The 15,495-nt window shown below is 35.3% G+C and overlaps 4 protein-coding genes across 4 annotated transcripts; 2 read left to right on the top strand and 2 right to left on the bottom strand.

The window, feature by feature from the left end:
* Positions 1–703: 703 nt before the first annotated feature.
* spt6 (SH2 domain-containing protein) lies at positions 704–6,283 on the top strand (the record flags this gene model as incomplete). Its single annotated transcript, XM_020571060.1, has 5 exons — positions 704–710; positions 1,243–1,749; positions 1,846–2,171; positions 2,252–4,261; positions 4,319–6,283. The coding sequence occupies 5 exons, from the start codon at positions 704–706 to the stop codon at positions 6,281–6,283; spliced, it is 4,815 nt and encodes a 1,604-aa protein (XP_020426649.1).
* Positions 6,284–6,660: 377 nt separating this feature from the next.
* PPL_00012 (uncharacterized protein) lies at positions 6,661–10,170 on the bottom strand (the record flags this gene model as incomplete). The annotated part of the gene is made up of 3 exons (XM_020571059.1): positions 6,661–9,245; positions 9,327–9,567; positions 9,670–10,170. The coding sequence occupies 3 exons, from the start codon at positions 10,168–10,170 to the stop codon at positions 6,661–6,663; spliced, it is 3,327 nt and encodes a 1,108-aa protein (XP_020426648.1).
* A 990-nt stretch (positions 10,171–11,160) lies between these two features.
* Positions 11,161–12,597, top strand: PPL_00011 (RNA-binding region RNP-1 domain-containing protein; the record flags this gene model as incomplete). The annotated part of the gene is made up of 2 exons (XM_020571058.1): positions 11,161–11,454; positions 11,548–12,597. 2 exons carry the CDS (start codon positions 11,161–11,163, stop codon positions 12,595–12,597), a joined length of 1,344 nt encoding a protein of 447 aa, XP_020426647.1.
* A 156-nt stretch (positions 12,598–12,753) lies between these two features.
* Positions 12,754–15,097, bottom strand: PPL_00010 (tetratricopeptide repeat protein; the record flags this gene model as incomplete). Its single annotated transcript, XM_020571057.1, has 3 exons — positions 12,754–12,784; positions 13,173–13,374; positions 13,975–15,097. The coding sequence occupies 3 exons, from the start codon at positions 15,095–15,097 to the stop codon at positions 12,754–12,756; spliced, it is 1,356 nt and encodes a 451-aa protein (XP_020426646.1).
* Between the last annotated feature and the right edge of the window lie 398 nt (positions 15,098–15,495).

Genomic DNA, 15,495 nt, shown 5'->3' with positions numbered 1-15,495 from the left:
AAAGAACTGAGTTCTTTCGAACGAAGATAATATCTTTATTTAACAGAGCGAAATTTCAAAACCACTAAAATTTCAAAGTTATTATTTGAAATCGATGAATCATTTAGAAGTACTAGTCTTTCCCCACTTCCACACCATTTAACACCATACTTAGTAATATATTGATCAGGATTGAGTAACTAACTAACTAACTTAAATGGAATAATATCTTAACATTTTTAGTTTGTTTAAACAACAGATTCGAATAGATTGTATGTAGTAATGTAATTTTATTTTTTGTTTATAAATATATAATATGTAATAAATCTGTAGAGATTAGATAAATAATATTGTTTCATTAATTTTATAAATGTTAGATCAAATCTATTTAAAATAGATATTAATTAGTTGATTATATAATCAAAGAAAATATTTAGAAAGTCAAAATTTGTAAATCTATAAATAATCTTAGTAGTTTAGTTTGGTAACGTTCATCTATCACAGCACGCTCCAAAAAAATGATTTTCATTTTTTCAAAGTTCACAGTTGTCGTTGATAGTTAATAGTGGGTGGGTGTGCAGTTTTAATTTGATTTTTTTGAATTTAAAAAAAAAAAAAAAAAAAAAAAAGATAACAAAAAAAAAAAAAATACCAATATTAATTGCATAGATTGTCATTTTGACAAGTTAGTTTGTTCTCCCTTTCGCACAGCATTGTTATAACAATGAAAAGTAAGTTATATAACTAGATAATCAATAACTACAACAAATACTACAGATACGATATAATTACAAGAAAAGTAACAAAATAAAGAAAAAAAAAAAAAGAAAAAGAAAAAAAAAGATATCAAAAAAAAAAATAAAAGAAAAAAAGAAAAGAAAAAGGAAACCAACCTAAAAGTTCAAAATTAAATCATACAACAACAACAACAACAACAACAACACCAGCAGCAAGGCAACTATAATATCCATCTTTTAGATGATTTAAGATTTATAAATAAAAATAAAAATAAAATAAAAATTTCAAGAAAAAAAACAAAAAAAAACAAAAAAAAAAAAGATCATATAATTAGAGTTATAAATAGATAAAGAAAGAGGTGTTTAGTTTATACATCTATTTATTATTATTATTTTTATCTATAGTTCTTAGATTTTTTAGTTTGTTTAAATATTATTAGATTGATGAGTTTGTGTTTTTTTGTTTTTAAGATTTGTAAAATAACATTTTTATTAATTTCTCTCTTTCTTTTTTAACAACAATTAGATCAATACAGTGATGAGGAGAACGACATTGAGGGTGAATTAGATAATGTTGAAGATTCACCTTCACACAATAATAGCACCACCACTGCCACTGCCACCGGCGGTGAGAATGGAAGTGGCGGAAAGAGTAGCAGTAAGAAGAGACCAAAGAATGACAAAGACGACGACGATGAACATCCCGAAGAGTATAAAGATAGTAGTGAGGAGGAAGAGGAAGGCGAGGATGCATATCAGTACGATGACTTTGTAGTGCCTGAGGATGACGATGGCGATGACGATGCAGGTGACAACGACGATGGCGAAGATGATGACGACGACGATCAAGAGGACGAAGAAACACTGAAGCGTCGTGAAGAGCGTCGTAAACGTCGTGAAGAGCGTCACAAGCGTCGTGAAGAGAAGAAGAAACGTCAAGAACAAGGTAGACTTCACCGTCTCAAAAAGTTTAAAGCCGGTGACGACAGTGAAGATCTCAGAGAGAAATTACAACAAAGTTTATTTGGAAATGGTAACTAACTATCAATATAGCTAGCTGGCTTGACAGACATTCAATTTGCAAATTCTAATTAATGTTTGTTGTTCTATTATTATTATTATTTTATAGATGATATTCTTGATGAAGAGACAAACGAAAATGGATATGAGAGAGAGAGAGATGATGATTATATGGATAGAGATGATGATTTTGATTCGGAGGATGAAATGGATGGTTTCGTTGTGGATTCACACGACAAGCCTGTCAACCTGAAGAATAAGAACAGAAGAGGTCGTGTCAGACAATACGAAGAGGAAGACATGTTGTTGGAGGAACGTCCAAAAGATACACTGTCACTCATCAAGGAGCAATACGAACCATCTCTACTCGAAGAGAAACATTTCACCGATGCAGACGAAGAGATACGTAAAAAGAATGTACCAGAGAGATTACAAGTAAGTGATCACTTTTGATTTGCACACATCTTTACTTTTAAACGAAGCTTATTAATTATTAATAATCTACTTTGTTTTAGTTGAGAAAAGGAACACCATATGCAGGTGAAAGACAGACATACGAAGAAGCAGAGTGGATCTATGAGAGTGCATTCGATAATAAGGAAGCAAAGGATTTGCGAATGATTGAGACTATCTCGACGATATTGAAGTTCTTCCAGCGTGATATGCTGGAGGTGCCGTTTGTTTATACCTATAAGAAGGATGTGTTTGAACCAATGACACTTCAAGACTTGTGGACGATATTCGATCTCGACGAAAAGTGGAATCATATGATGACCTCAAAGAAATCGTTGGAGTCGTTCATCGCTGCCAATCCAAACTTGGAGCAGTATCAGCAGTCGTTGCGTGAATGTAAGAGTGAGGAAGGCATTGCCGATCTCTACGATCTCTTCCAGATGATCAACGGTCCAGAAGGTTTCAGAGTAAAGTCAACCACCACCACCACCACTACAACTGTGGTCGATGACGAGAATAACAATAACAACACAGCAGCCACTACAGCAATAGCATCGACACCAAAGCTGAAGCGTGCAATCAAGAGAGATTTATATACAGTTTATTCAAAGGCAGGACTGACAAAGTTCCTTCCGTACTATGGAATCAGTGCGCAAGAATTTGGTATCAATTTGATGGATAACTACATGTCGCACGTGCCCAACGACCACTTTGACGACCCGTCGTCGTGCGCCATGAAACACATCTGTGTCGAGTGTGGCAATATCGATTCTGTGCTGCGTGCTGCGCGCTATCTGATGGCGCACGACATTGGATTCGATCCAAACGTTCGTCAATCGATTCGTATGATCTACAGAAAGTATGCTTATCTCACCACGACACCGACTGCCGTCGGCCAAAAAGAGATCGACGCATTCCATCCCTATATCACTGTTAAATCGATTCGCGAGAAACCATGTCACATCTTTGACGACACACAGTATCTGTTGATTCTCAAGGCGGAGCGTGAAGGATTCGTCAAGACATCGATTGGCATTCCTGAGCACGTCCACGATAATGTCATCATCCCCGAGATGGAAGCACTCTATTTGAGCAGTGGAACCAGTTCGAATGCACAGCAATGGAATGCCGAGCGTAAGCAAATCATTCGCGATACATTGAATATGTTTTTGTACCCCGTTTTTGAAAAGGAGTTGAGGAACAAGTTGTTGACAGAGGCAAGCAATCGTGTTGCTTTCGAGTGCGCCATGAAGTTGGAGGAGAAGTTGCGTGTTGCGCCATGGCAACCGAATCAACAGAACGACGACGACGAAGAAGAGGATGAAGCCAAGACATTCAACATTATGTCTTTTTGTTGGGGTAGCGAGAAGGTGCCAACCATGTGTGCCGTCCTCAACTCTGACTCTGAGTTGCTCACACAGACCAAGATGGACTTTTTATGTGACAGAGTCGGTGACTCCACACTAAAGAACAAAAAGCAAGACGATGTCTCAAAGTTGACCAATCTCTTGACTGACTACAAGCCAAGATTGATTCTCATCAGTGCCACCGAGATGGAGAGTAAGCGTTTATTTGACGAGATCAGAGATCATGTCACACGTCTACACTCCGACGGTGTCTTGAAGTTGTCGACCGAGATCTACTTTGCTTCGCCAGAGATTGGTTTGTCACTGCAAAACTCTCAACGTTATTTCGAGGAGTTCCCAGAGTTTCCATCGGTATTGAAGCACGCTGTTGCTGTCGCACGTTGTGCCCTCGATCCACTCTCTGAATACTCGAATCTCTGCACCGATAACAAGGAGGTGCTCTACCTCAAATTGCATCCACTCCAAGAAATGATTGGAAAGGACTACCTCTTGAAACTCCTCTATCGTTGTTTCATCAATGTCGTTAACGCTGTCGGTGTCGACATCAACAAGTACGTCAAGAACAAATTTGCTGCGTCGCCACTCCAGTTTGTTTCGGGTCTCGGTTCGAGAAAGGCACAGGCGCTACTCAATGCCGTCTTTAGAAAGGGTGGTTATGTATCGTCGCGTCAATCGATAGAGAAGATTCTCACAAGTCAGGATGTTGTATATAGAAATTGTATAGGATTCATTCAGATCCGTGAGAAATACTTTGACAATCAGAACATCAACCCGCTCGACGACACTCGTATCCATCCGGATGACTATCTCTCTGCCTACAAGATCGCCGCCGATGCACTCGACCGAACCGTTGACCAAGATTCACTCAACGAAGATGTGATGAACGACTGTGTTTTCGAGGTGATGAACGATCCCAAAAAGCTAGAGTCTATCGATCTCGATGCATTTGCCGAGCTCCTAGAGATCCGTCAGAACACACAAAAGAAAAAGTTGCTCTATGCCATCAAGAATGAGTTGACATCGCCATTTGCTGACATTAGAAACTACTTCCAACCACCCAGTCCCTCACAGATCTTCAGTTGGTTGACCGGTGAGACCGACCAAACACTGAGAATCGGTACACTCGTCTCTGTCACCACCTACAAGAATCTCGACGGAGTCAAGTGTCGTCTGGAGAACGGATTGGAGGGAACCATCCCTACCGAATGCATCAGTGAGACCAACGATGTAAAATCATTGCCCAGAGGCCAGACATTGAATTGCCGTATTCTCTCGATTGAGAAAGAGCGATTCCATGTCACCTTGAGTTGCAAGCCCTCGGATCTTGCCGCCGAGAAATGGGAGGATATTATCTACAATGAATTGAAATACAACGGAGAGAATACCTATTTGATACTTGGTGAGGCTCCAAAGGCACCGATTGCAGCCAACACCAAGAAGCGACAGTCGGTTCCACAAAAGATAAAGAAACAAAAGAGAACCGTTGTTCATCCACTGTGGCACTCATTCACCTGGTCGGAAGCAGAGAATCATCTCAAGGACAGACCTGTAGGTGAAGCACTGCTGCGTCCAAGCAGCAGAGGATTCGACCACATCACTGTGACATTCAAATTCTCTGACAATGTAATCATACACCACGACATCAAAGAAAAAGACAAGCCAAATCCAGTGAGTTTGGGTCTGTCATTCTATATTGGCGAGGCCAAGTACGACAGTCTCGACGAAATTCTTGGAAGACATGTAGAATATATAATCAACAATGTTAATAATCTCAAGGAACACAAGTATTATCGAAGTGGAACCAAGTCGGAAGTCGAGGAGAAACTCAGAAAAGATAAACAGAGATTCCCCAAGTCGATTCCCTATGCTTTTGCAATCTGCGAAGAGAAACCAGGATACGTTTATCTCTACCACGTTCCCAATCAAAACCCGAGATACGAGTACGTTTTAGTGAAAGAAGATGGCTATGAGATTAGAGGAAAAACATTTGGAACGGTCGATGAGTTGATACACTACTTTAAGAAGAACTACCAACAGATATTAAAGACACCACTCAGCGGTAATAGCAGCAGTAGCAGCAGCAGTAGCAGCAGTGGAACCAACAATAGCAATCAAAGATTGCCAACCAATAGCAGCAATCAATCATCATCATCATCATCGGCATCATCAGCTTCACAACAGCAACAACAATCTCAACATCAACAACAACAATCATATTCACAACCGAAACCACAACAACCAGTGTACCAGCCACCTGTTCAACCAGCATATTCTTCACAACCACCACAACAAGTTTACTCACAACAACCATTCCAGCAACAACAACAACAGAGACCACCACAACAATATCAACCACAAGCACCACAACAATATCAACAACCATATCAAGCACAACAACAACAATACCAACAACCTCTAAATCAACAGCAACAACAACCACCACAAAACTGGAGAGCACCACCCCAACAGGGAATGTATCAACAACCACCTCCCAGCCAATACGACAGAAGACGACAAGACCAATATCAAGAAACAAGACCTCCACCTCCACAATACAATTATGGTCCATCTGGCTATGACAATAGAGACTATAGACAACCACCTCCTCAACCATACCAACAACCACCTCCACAGCAAGGTTATCCACAACAACAACAGCCACCACCCTATCAGCAATATGGTAGACCAAATCAGCAATGGGATGATCACCAAAGTCAGTGGGATTAATTTAAACAATCCATTCCAAAATCCGGTAAAATTAATATGAAATAATAAATATAATCAATTATCTGAAAAAAAGCTCCATACATTTCCTAGAATTGCAATTACTTTTAAAAATTTTCATTTATTCCTTTGTTTATTTTGAATTATTATTATTGAGTTTCAAACATATAGGTTCCATCTTAAAATGGAATTGGTATCGAACTATTTGTGTCAATTGATTGTGTTTCAAGATCAAATGAAATGCTGGTTCAAAATTTTTTGGTAAATAATCAGCTTTCACCAGAGGACAAAAAAAAAAAAAAGTTGTAATCAAATCCAAATAACACTGATTTGTGTGATATTTAAGAAATATTATAAATATTTATAGTAATTTTATTAATTTAAATTGCTTCGGTAGCTGACATTGTGGTATTTGGTGCTGCCATATCGTTGGTAGTTTGATCTAATTCATCTGTAATAGTTGAAGTTGTCGATGTTTTGCTTAGAGATGTTGATTTTATATTTGTATCTACATCATCCATAATTATATCTTTGCTATTGACTATCTCGGTTGCTTTATCTATTTGATTGACAATGAAAGAATCTTTGGTATCATTGCCTATACTGTTGTTGTTGTTATTAATGCTATTACTGATGCTGTTACCATTGATATGATTACTTGTAAATGTGGTTGTTGAAGTTGATGATAAATCGTTATTATATATAATTGTTTGTGATTGTGATAGTTGTTGTTGTTGGTTTGACTGTACAGTTGATGATGTTGAGTTTATCTCTGGTATATTTGGTTCTGATTTTACTCTTTTGAGTCTAAGTAAAAGTGGTTTATGTAGTGTTTGTTTTTCTGTTTGTTTATGTTGTTTAGGTTGCTGTTTAGGTTCTTCCTCGTCTCCCATGAGCACACTTGCTTTCCAAATGAATGAATTGTCATTCCACCAGGCATTGACATTGTCAACGATCATATCACCATCTGACTCATCATCGACAACTGTTGACTCCTGCTCTCGTTGTTGTTGCTGCTGCTCTTGCTCTTCCTCAATATGTCTCTTTCTACGACCAGTTTGTCTCTTTGGTGTTGTTCCACTTCCACTGCTACCTGCACTGTGTGTTAGATTCGGAGTAGATACCGATCTGTTGTTTGCAAGTTTTCTACGACTTCCAACATGATTTTCATGACTCTCTTCACTCTGATGTTGTTGTTGCTGTTGTCTAGTAAATGAACGAGTTCTCATTGGCTTATTTGTAGGTGTTGTTGTTGTGGTTGTGGTTGTAGTTGTGGAAGTTGACTTGTTATCTGCTGATTTTCCTTTGGAAATATCACCTGTTGATTTGATCCTGGATATCTTTCTTCGACGAAGATGCTGCTTCTCTTGCTCGTCGTCAGTTCCGTCACCATCGGCCACCTCTACTTCCTCACGATGTCGATGTTGATGATGGTGGTGATGTTTCTTCTTACGTTTGATCTCACCATGCCATGTTGGTCCCAACAGTTTAATATACTTCTTTGAGAAGACATAGCTTGGCAAGAGCTCCTCAACCGTGCAATTGAATTCCGGCGACACTTTCTTACGTCTCGACACCGGAGTAGATTGAATTAGCTGGAAGAATCTATATCTCTCGCCAACCTCACAAACTGCATGTCTCTTTGCAATTGCTTCATCGTCAGTGTCATCTTCATCGATAGAGTCAGATTCATCATCTTCACCACCATCTTCTTTCTTACTATCGCTATTGCTGTTGATAGTTGTTGATTCATTTGATTCATCAATTTGTGTAAATTTCAATTTCGGTTCTTTAGATTTGAGAGCGGCAGTATCGATATGTTTCAATTCCGGTATTTCCATACCTGCATCGATATGAACATTGATATTTTCATTATCATCACCTTCATTGTGTGGTTGTTGTTGCTGTTGCTGTTCAGGTATGGTTGGTGTTGTTGACGTTGGCTTGTCAATGATATGGTCATCCTTTTCATTGTCATTCTCTGCGATTGGTTGAAGACTGTATTCGGATGGTGTTTCCAAGCTTGACAGTGATGATCTATCGGCTAGGAACAGAGGTGATGGCATTGAGAGATTCTGTTGCTTGTTATCGAGTACGGTTGAGGAAGCAACTTCTCTCCACTCTGGTGTGATAATCTCCTTGTACTGAACGACAGGTATATGAAAGTTGGAACCAACGTTCAAGACGACATCGTACGAGTTTGAACCACCACCATTTCTAACTCTTCTTCCTCTTCCTCTTCCACGATTGTAGAATCCACTGTCAGAATCAGAAGACGAAGATTCCGAAGTAGACAACTCATCATCGAAACTAGATTCATCGTCATCATCGTCATCGTCGTAGTCATCATCTTGATTATCTTCTATCTCATCGTCATCATTCAAAGCTGCTTGCATTACTACTTCCTCCTCTTCATCCTTCTTTCTTTTGTTGGAAGTTGTCTTTTTCTCTTTAGTTTGTTGCTTTTTACCTATTTCCTTCTCCTTTTCTTTTTCTTTATCCTTTTCCTTTTCTTTATCTTTATCTTTTCCTTTTGTTTTTTGTTGTTTACTATCTAAATTTGATGATGATCTTGATCTTCTTTTGTTTCCTGTTGTTGATGTTACTTGTTGTTGTTGTTGTACTATTGATGAAGTCTCTGCTGACTCTGTTGTTGATAAAGATGACGATGCTGATGACATGGAAGTGGCGTTGGTAGTAGTTGGTCTTCTACCTCTCTTTCTTCTTCCCTTTTCATTGTTGGCAATTGACTGCTCTGAATCTTTAGTCTGTTGTATCAGTGATTCGCTCAAAGATATCTTTGGCGGTTTTGGCTGTGGAATCGTTACAATATCAATCTCACCATCACTCTCACTCTCAAACAGGTGGAATCGCTCATCATGCTCCTGATCGAATCTCTTTACTCTTGGTCTCTTTGGTCTTCTCTTACTATATTCATCTTGATTCGATTCAATTATTGTTTGTTCTAAAACATATAATTAAAATGGAATAATTAGTGATCATTTTTCATATTTTTCTAGAGACTGTGTTGTGTATTACCACTTACTTAACTGTGATTCAAATTTATAATATTGTTTGTCCAATGTGTATAATGGATGAGTTTCAGTTTCCTTTCGGATCTGACGTTTTCTGAGGATGGGAGGTTGTCTCTTGATCATTCTTCTCAGTTTCTTGGGTAGCACCATTCCGTCGGTTCTCAACGATCCTTGCCTATCAATTTCTTCTTCCTGACCTGTTTCATCGTTGAACACCTTCATCGTACCTTCTATTTCAACTCTTTCTACTTTCTAAATATATTTTTGATTATTGTTGTTATTTACGATAACTATGATTAGTACCAATCATTCGATTTGTCGAAAATAGATAAAGATTGATCAATATCAACTTACTTGTTTTGATTTTCTTAATTTTTGATATGATTGATCACAGAGATAACCTTGATACTGTAGATCTCTGATTTGAAGTTCTAGCCAACGACATCGCCAAGATAGATCGTTGTAGTCTCTCCTCCAAAAGCTGAGTGATTGCATATCACCAGAACTGCTGCTGCTGCTGCTGCTCAATAACGACTCGGCACCGATATTGAATACTGACTCCACCTCTGACTCTGTATCAGTATCTTGATCTTGAATTCCACTGATACATTTTTGAAACAATATTATTTCATCTTTATCATTATTGTTGTTGTTATTTTTGCTATTGTTTGTTGTTGTTGTAGTTGTAGTCGTTGTAATATTATCATTTTTATCTTCCACTTTATCTTCTACTTCTTTTTTAAGTTTATCGTTAATGACAGAGGTGGAGTTTGTGGGAGCAGTATTTACAGTATTAATGTTTGTTGTGGTCGTCAGCTTCTTCTCCTTGTTGCTATTGGAAGTCACTTGGTTCATTCAAACAAATTTGGTTTGTTATTATTTCTCCAGACTAACTAAACTAACTAAACTATACTACTATCTTATCTATCTATCTAACTATCTATTTTCCTTTTATCTATCTTATCTATATCAATATATAATAATAAACAACTACATTCATATAAATAAATCTATATACTAATAATACTAATATAAATATATATTATAATTTTGAAATGAACTAACTATAAACTTAGCTTAGTTTTGCTTTGTTTGCCAAACGTATTTGATTTTTTTATTATTATAATAATAATATTTATTTTGTTTTTATGAGGTGTTAATGTTGTATTTTATAATAAATAATGAAAAAAAAACAACTAAAAATAATGTTAAAAAAGATAGACCAAAACAAGACGATCGTCAAATTACACAAATACACCGAATTTAAGCCAAAACTTTAAAAAAAAAAAAAGCAAAAAACTAGTTTCTTCTTAAATTAATTTTTATTGAAGTGCAATAAAATATATATACAATAAAATTTTTAAACAAGTGTAGAAAATTATTATTACTCAATTTTTATTCACTATATAAATAGAATTATCTTTTGTTTTTTTTTTTTTTTTTTTTTTGTTTAGATGAATGAAAAATAAATAAAATAAAAATAAATTAATTTAATGAAGTTGTGGGGTTCCAATCCATCAATGAACCTGAAAAATATCAAAACAAACAAAAAAAAAAAAAAAAAAAAAAAAAAGATGTGTCATTTTTTTTAATGTGGGTATTAATAATTTCAACCTAATCAAGATTGATGAAAATTTATAAATGACATAAAAGAAATATGTTATTTATTATTATTCATTGATTGAATTTTAATTTTTGAGAAATAAAATTTTTTACAAAAAAAGAAATAAAAAAAATAAATTATTGTTGTTGGTTGTTCACCATTTCCCGATTCATTTTCATTTGATTTCATTTTGATCAATCATCATCATCATCATCACAATTATCTAAATATTATACTACATTATGAGTACAAAGGAATCAGATGAAAACAATGATGTTTCGCTAGTTGATGGAAGTACTAAAGAGGTGAAACCAACAACAACAACATCAACAACAACGACGACATCAACATCAACAACAACAACAACATCAACCATTACTGCAAAACCACAAGTTAATAATAGCAATAGTACTAGTAGTAATGACGATGATGGTAGTAACTCTGTATTCCTATATAATGGTGTTTGGGCATATAATTCAACCAAAGACAATCAATTATATCTATTCGATCAAACAAAGAATGAATGGATTAAAAATGTATGTATAATTGATGATGATCATTATCATCAATTCAATCGGTTAATTAATTATATTTTTGTTACTAACATATAACTATTATTTTTATTATAGACAGATATAGTTCAATCTAATAATAAGAATGAAAATAATAGTAATAATAGTAATAAGAATAATAATAATAATAAAAGAGATAAAAGTAAAATAACAGGAAAGAAATATAATAGAGATAGAAAGAATAATAAGAAAGTTGAGAATGGCGATGATCATGATGGTGAAGCATCGAAACAAGAAGAAGAAAAGTTTGATATTGTAGATTTGGTCGTTTCAAATATACCTCGCGATCCAAGATTACTTACGATCAACGATTTATACCAGTATTTCAGAAAGGCTGGATTCATACAGGAGAACGACCATGGTACTCCGCTGATAAAGTTTTTTATGCTTGAAGATGGTGGACGTTCCGGCGAGGCAGTGATCTCCTTTGCCAGAAAAGAGTCACTCCCCCTGGCAATTCAGCTATACGACGAAACAGAGATTGTACCTGGCTACACAATAAAACTATCGATAGCATCAGGCGATCAAATACAATCACGATCAATAGTATCAAGTGGTGATTCAGTAAATAAGAAAAAGAAAAAATCAAATGGTAGTGGTGGTGACAACAGTGGTGGTGGTGGTAAAAGTGGTGACAAACGATCGGATCTAAAAAAACAGATGGACTATGGATGGGAGGAATCAGAGAGTCGTGTCGTCGTGCTCAAGAATCTGTTCGATCCAGTGGAGTCTTGGACCAATCCAAACTTCTACGAGGAGTTGAAAGAGGATATCGAAATGGGTTGCCAGCGATGCGGTGAGATTCAAACGGTGACCGTGTTCGAGAGGAACCCGGAGGGTGTTGCCATCGTAAAGTTCAAAGACTATGAGAGTGCAGAGAAGTGTGTCGCTCTAATGGAAGGACGTTTCTTTGCACAGCGTCAGCTTAAAGCAGAGTTGTACGATGGATTTACCGATTACCACGTTGAGGAAACCGAAGAGGAGAAAGAACTCCGTATAAAGGTTTGGGAGAAATATCTCGAAGAACAAGATCTAAAAGAACAACAGCAAGAAAAAGAAGAACAAGAACGACAACAACAACAACAAGAACGAGAACAAGAAGAATAAAATCTATATTATATTGTATTGTGTATATTATTAATTATTTTTATTGTTTTGTTTTTTATTATTTTTATTATATGGCATTATTTGGAAAGTTTCTAAAATATATTTACTAATATCTTTATTATCACTTATACCATCTTGTTCAGTTATATTTCCTATTCAATTTGCTTTCAAGAATGTTGGTCCAATCCTTTACTTAAATAAAGTTGGTATTTTCAATGTTGTCCAAAGTTGAAAAAAATTGTGGATATTTGAAAAAAGTTATTATAAAAAATAAAAGAAAGAATCGGCACAATTGTTTCTCGAGAATACTGTCCCCGATGCCATCTACTTGAATTACTTTGCCGAGAAGCATGGAAAGTTCTGAGATGTGAGATGAAATTTGTCCCAAAAGTAAACGTTATCAATGGCACTACCAAGTGGGTCACCTTTAGCCTCAAGAGTACCAGAAAGTTGGGATATCCACCAAAGATGAAGATTGGATATTAAGCACCATCGATCCACAACAACTTTACTCCAATCCCAAATGGTTCAAACAAAGAAGTTGCCAGATGCCCAGCCTTCATCAGCAAACTTACAAAGAAAGGATTGAAATACACCACTCTAAGAGGATCTCAATAAGCCAACGATACGTGTTGCTTCCACCACTCGTGCTGCTGCCACCACTGGTATTACTGCTAACACCCGTGTTGCTGCTGACTCCCAGTGCGATGAGGATCATGATCGTGGAATTACCTTGGATAGCAGAGAGTGCATCAACAGGATCCTTGACAAATGGCTCTTAAAATTTTTAAATAAAAAAAAAAAAAAAAGTGGTGACTCGCCACTGTCACCGTTTTTTTCTTGTGTCGGTTTTTTGTTTTACGCACTTGGTTTATTTGACTTTAACTTTTCTACAATTGCATCTACCAATCAAAAATAGGATTTTTATCAATTATTTAATGATATTTCGCTCACAACCTTTATTCATCCAAACAAAGTTATAATTTTATAATATCATCAATACCAAGTCATTATCTTCTTCTGGGTAAGATACCTACCTCTTGGTGAGAAGATCGATCTCGATTTCTACTTTACTGTCTCACTTTCTTTTTCTGGAAAATTGATACTTTTTTGACATTCATTAGATAGAACATTTAGTCTCTCTGATCTAGCAATGTTCTCGGCTATACAATCTGTTAATCATCATATTTTATTAATACTATCTAAATCAACCTATTAAACTCTTGTTTTAAAATCTTATTATCCAATATAAATGAGATATAAACAAAATATCTTACTATTTTGGATAAAAATATAAGTTTATATTTATTTATTCAATTGAATAAATTAATTTAAACTAAAAAAATTTAAAAAAAAAATTTCACTTGGCAATCATACGTAATCTTGATTTTTTAAGTAGCTGTCTCCTTGTCATTTGCTCACCATCTGGTAGCGTAATTGCTTGTTTGTTGTTCGAAAGTGTTAATCCAATTTCTCGGTAAACCAATGTTAGTGGATGACCTAATCTTAATGATTCCAATAATAGTTGTTGTTTTATCATTCTCAAACCATTATTGAAAGTCATTCCAAGATTATAATAGGGTTTATAATTCTTTGGATCACATTCTATCGATTTCAAGTATAATTGTTGTTTTGTCATTGATTGACCGTTATGAAGTGTGATTGATTCACCAACTGAAAGTGTATTTGCAAGGTTATTATATGAACTTGAATAGGTTGGATCATATACTATCGATTTCAAATATAATTGTTGTTTTGTCATTGATTGACCGTTATGAAGTGTGATTGATTCACCACTTGAAAGTGTAGTTGCAAGGTAATGGTATGATCGGGAATTGGTTGGATCACATTCTATTGATTTCAAGTATAATTGTTGTTCTGTCATTGATTGACCGTTATGAAGTGTGATTGATTCACTAATTGAAAGTGTCAATGCAAGGTTATAATATGGTCTGTAATCGGCCTGATCACATTCTATTGATTTCAAGTATAATTGTTGTTGTGTCATTGATTGACCGTTATGAAGTGTGATTGATTCACCTCTTGAAAGTGTAGTTGCAAGGTTAAAGTATGAGTTGGAATCGATTGGATCACATTCTATTGATTTCAAGTATAATTGTTGTTCTGTCATTGATTGACCGTTATGAAGTGTGATTGATTCACCACTTGAAAGTGTTATTGCAAGGTTAATGTATGATCGGGAATTGGTTGGATCACGTTCTATTGATTTCAAGTATAATTGTTGTTTTGTCATTGATTGACCGTTATGAAGTGTGATTGATTCACCACTTGAAAGTGTATTTGCAAGGTTAAAGTATGAGTTGGAATTGATTGGATCACATTCTATTGATTTCAAGAATAGTTGTTGTTTTGTCATTGATTGTCCATCATTAAGTATGATTGATTCACCAATTGAGAGTGTTAATGCAAGGTAATGGTATGATCGGGAATTGGTTGGATCACGTTCTATTGATTTCAAGTAAAGTTGTTGTTCTGTCATTATCTATATAACTTCAGGTATTTTTGATCTGAACTATTGGTTTTTATCTAAATATGATTCAAGAGTTTATATATTTTTTTTGAGTTTTCAAAATAAATTGAGCAAGTACAATGATTAAATTTGGGTTGAAAAACATTGGGTGCTAAAACCATTTGAATGGGGGACAACTCAAACCACATCAAAGAAAAAAAAAAATTATGAAATTTTTTAAAATGAAATTTTTTTTATTTTTAATTCAAATATTTTTAATTTATTATCATCTGGAACTTTGTATCCATTAGTATTTCTACGAGGGATCAGATATGATATTTTCTTTTAATGATTTGAGTAAAAATAGTTTAAAAATATAAATTTAATAAAACATTTTTTATCTCATATCTTTTTTAATTTTTAATAAT

The sequence above is a fragment of the Heterostelium album genome, assembly GCF_000004825.1.
Source record: "Heterostelium album PN500 unplaced genomic scaffold PPL_contig27, whole genome shotgun sequence".
Classification (NCBI taxonomy): Eukaryota; Evosea; class Eumycetozoa; order Acytosteliales; family Acytosteliaceae; genus Heterostelium; species Heterostelium album.
This window is presented reverse-complemented; position numbering and strand designations above follow the sequence as displayed.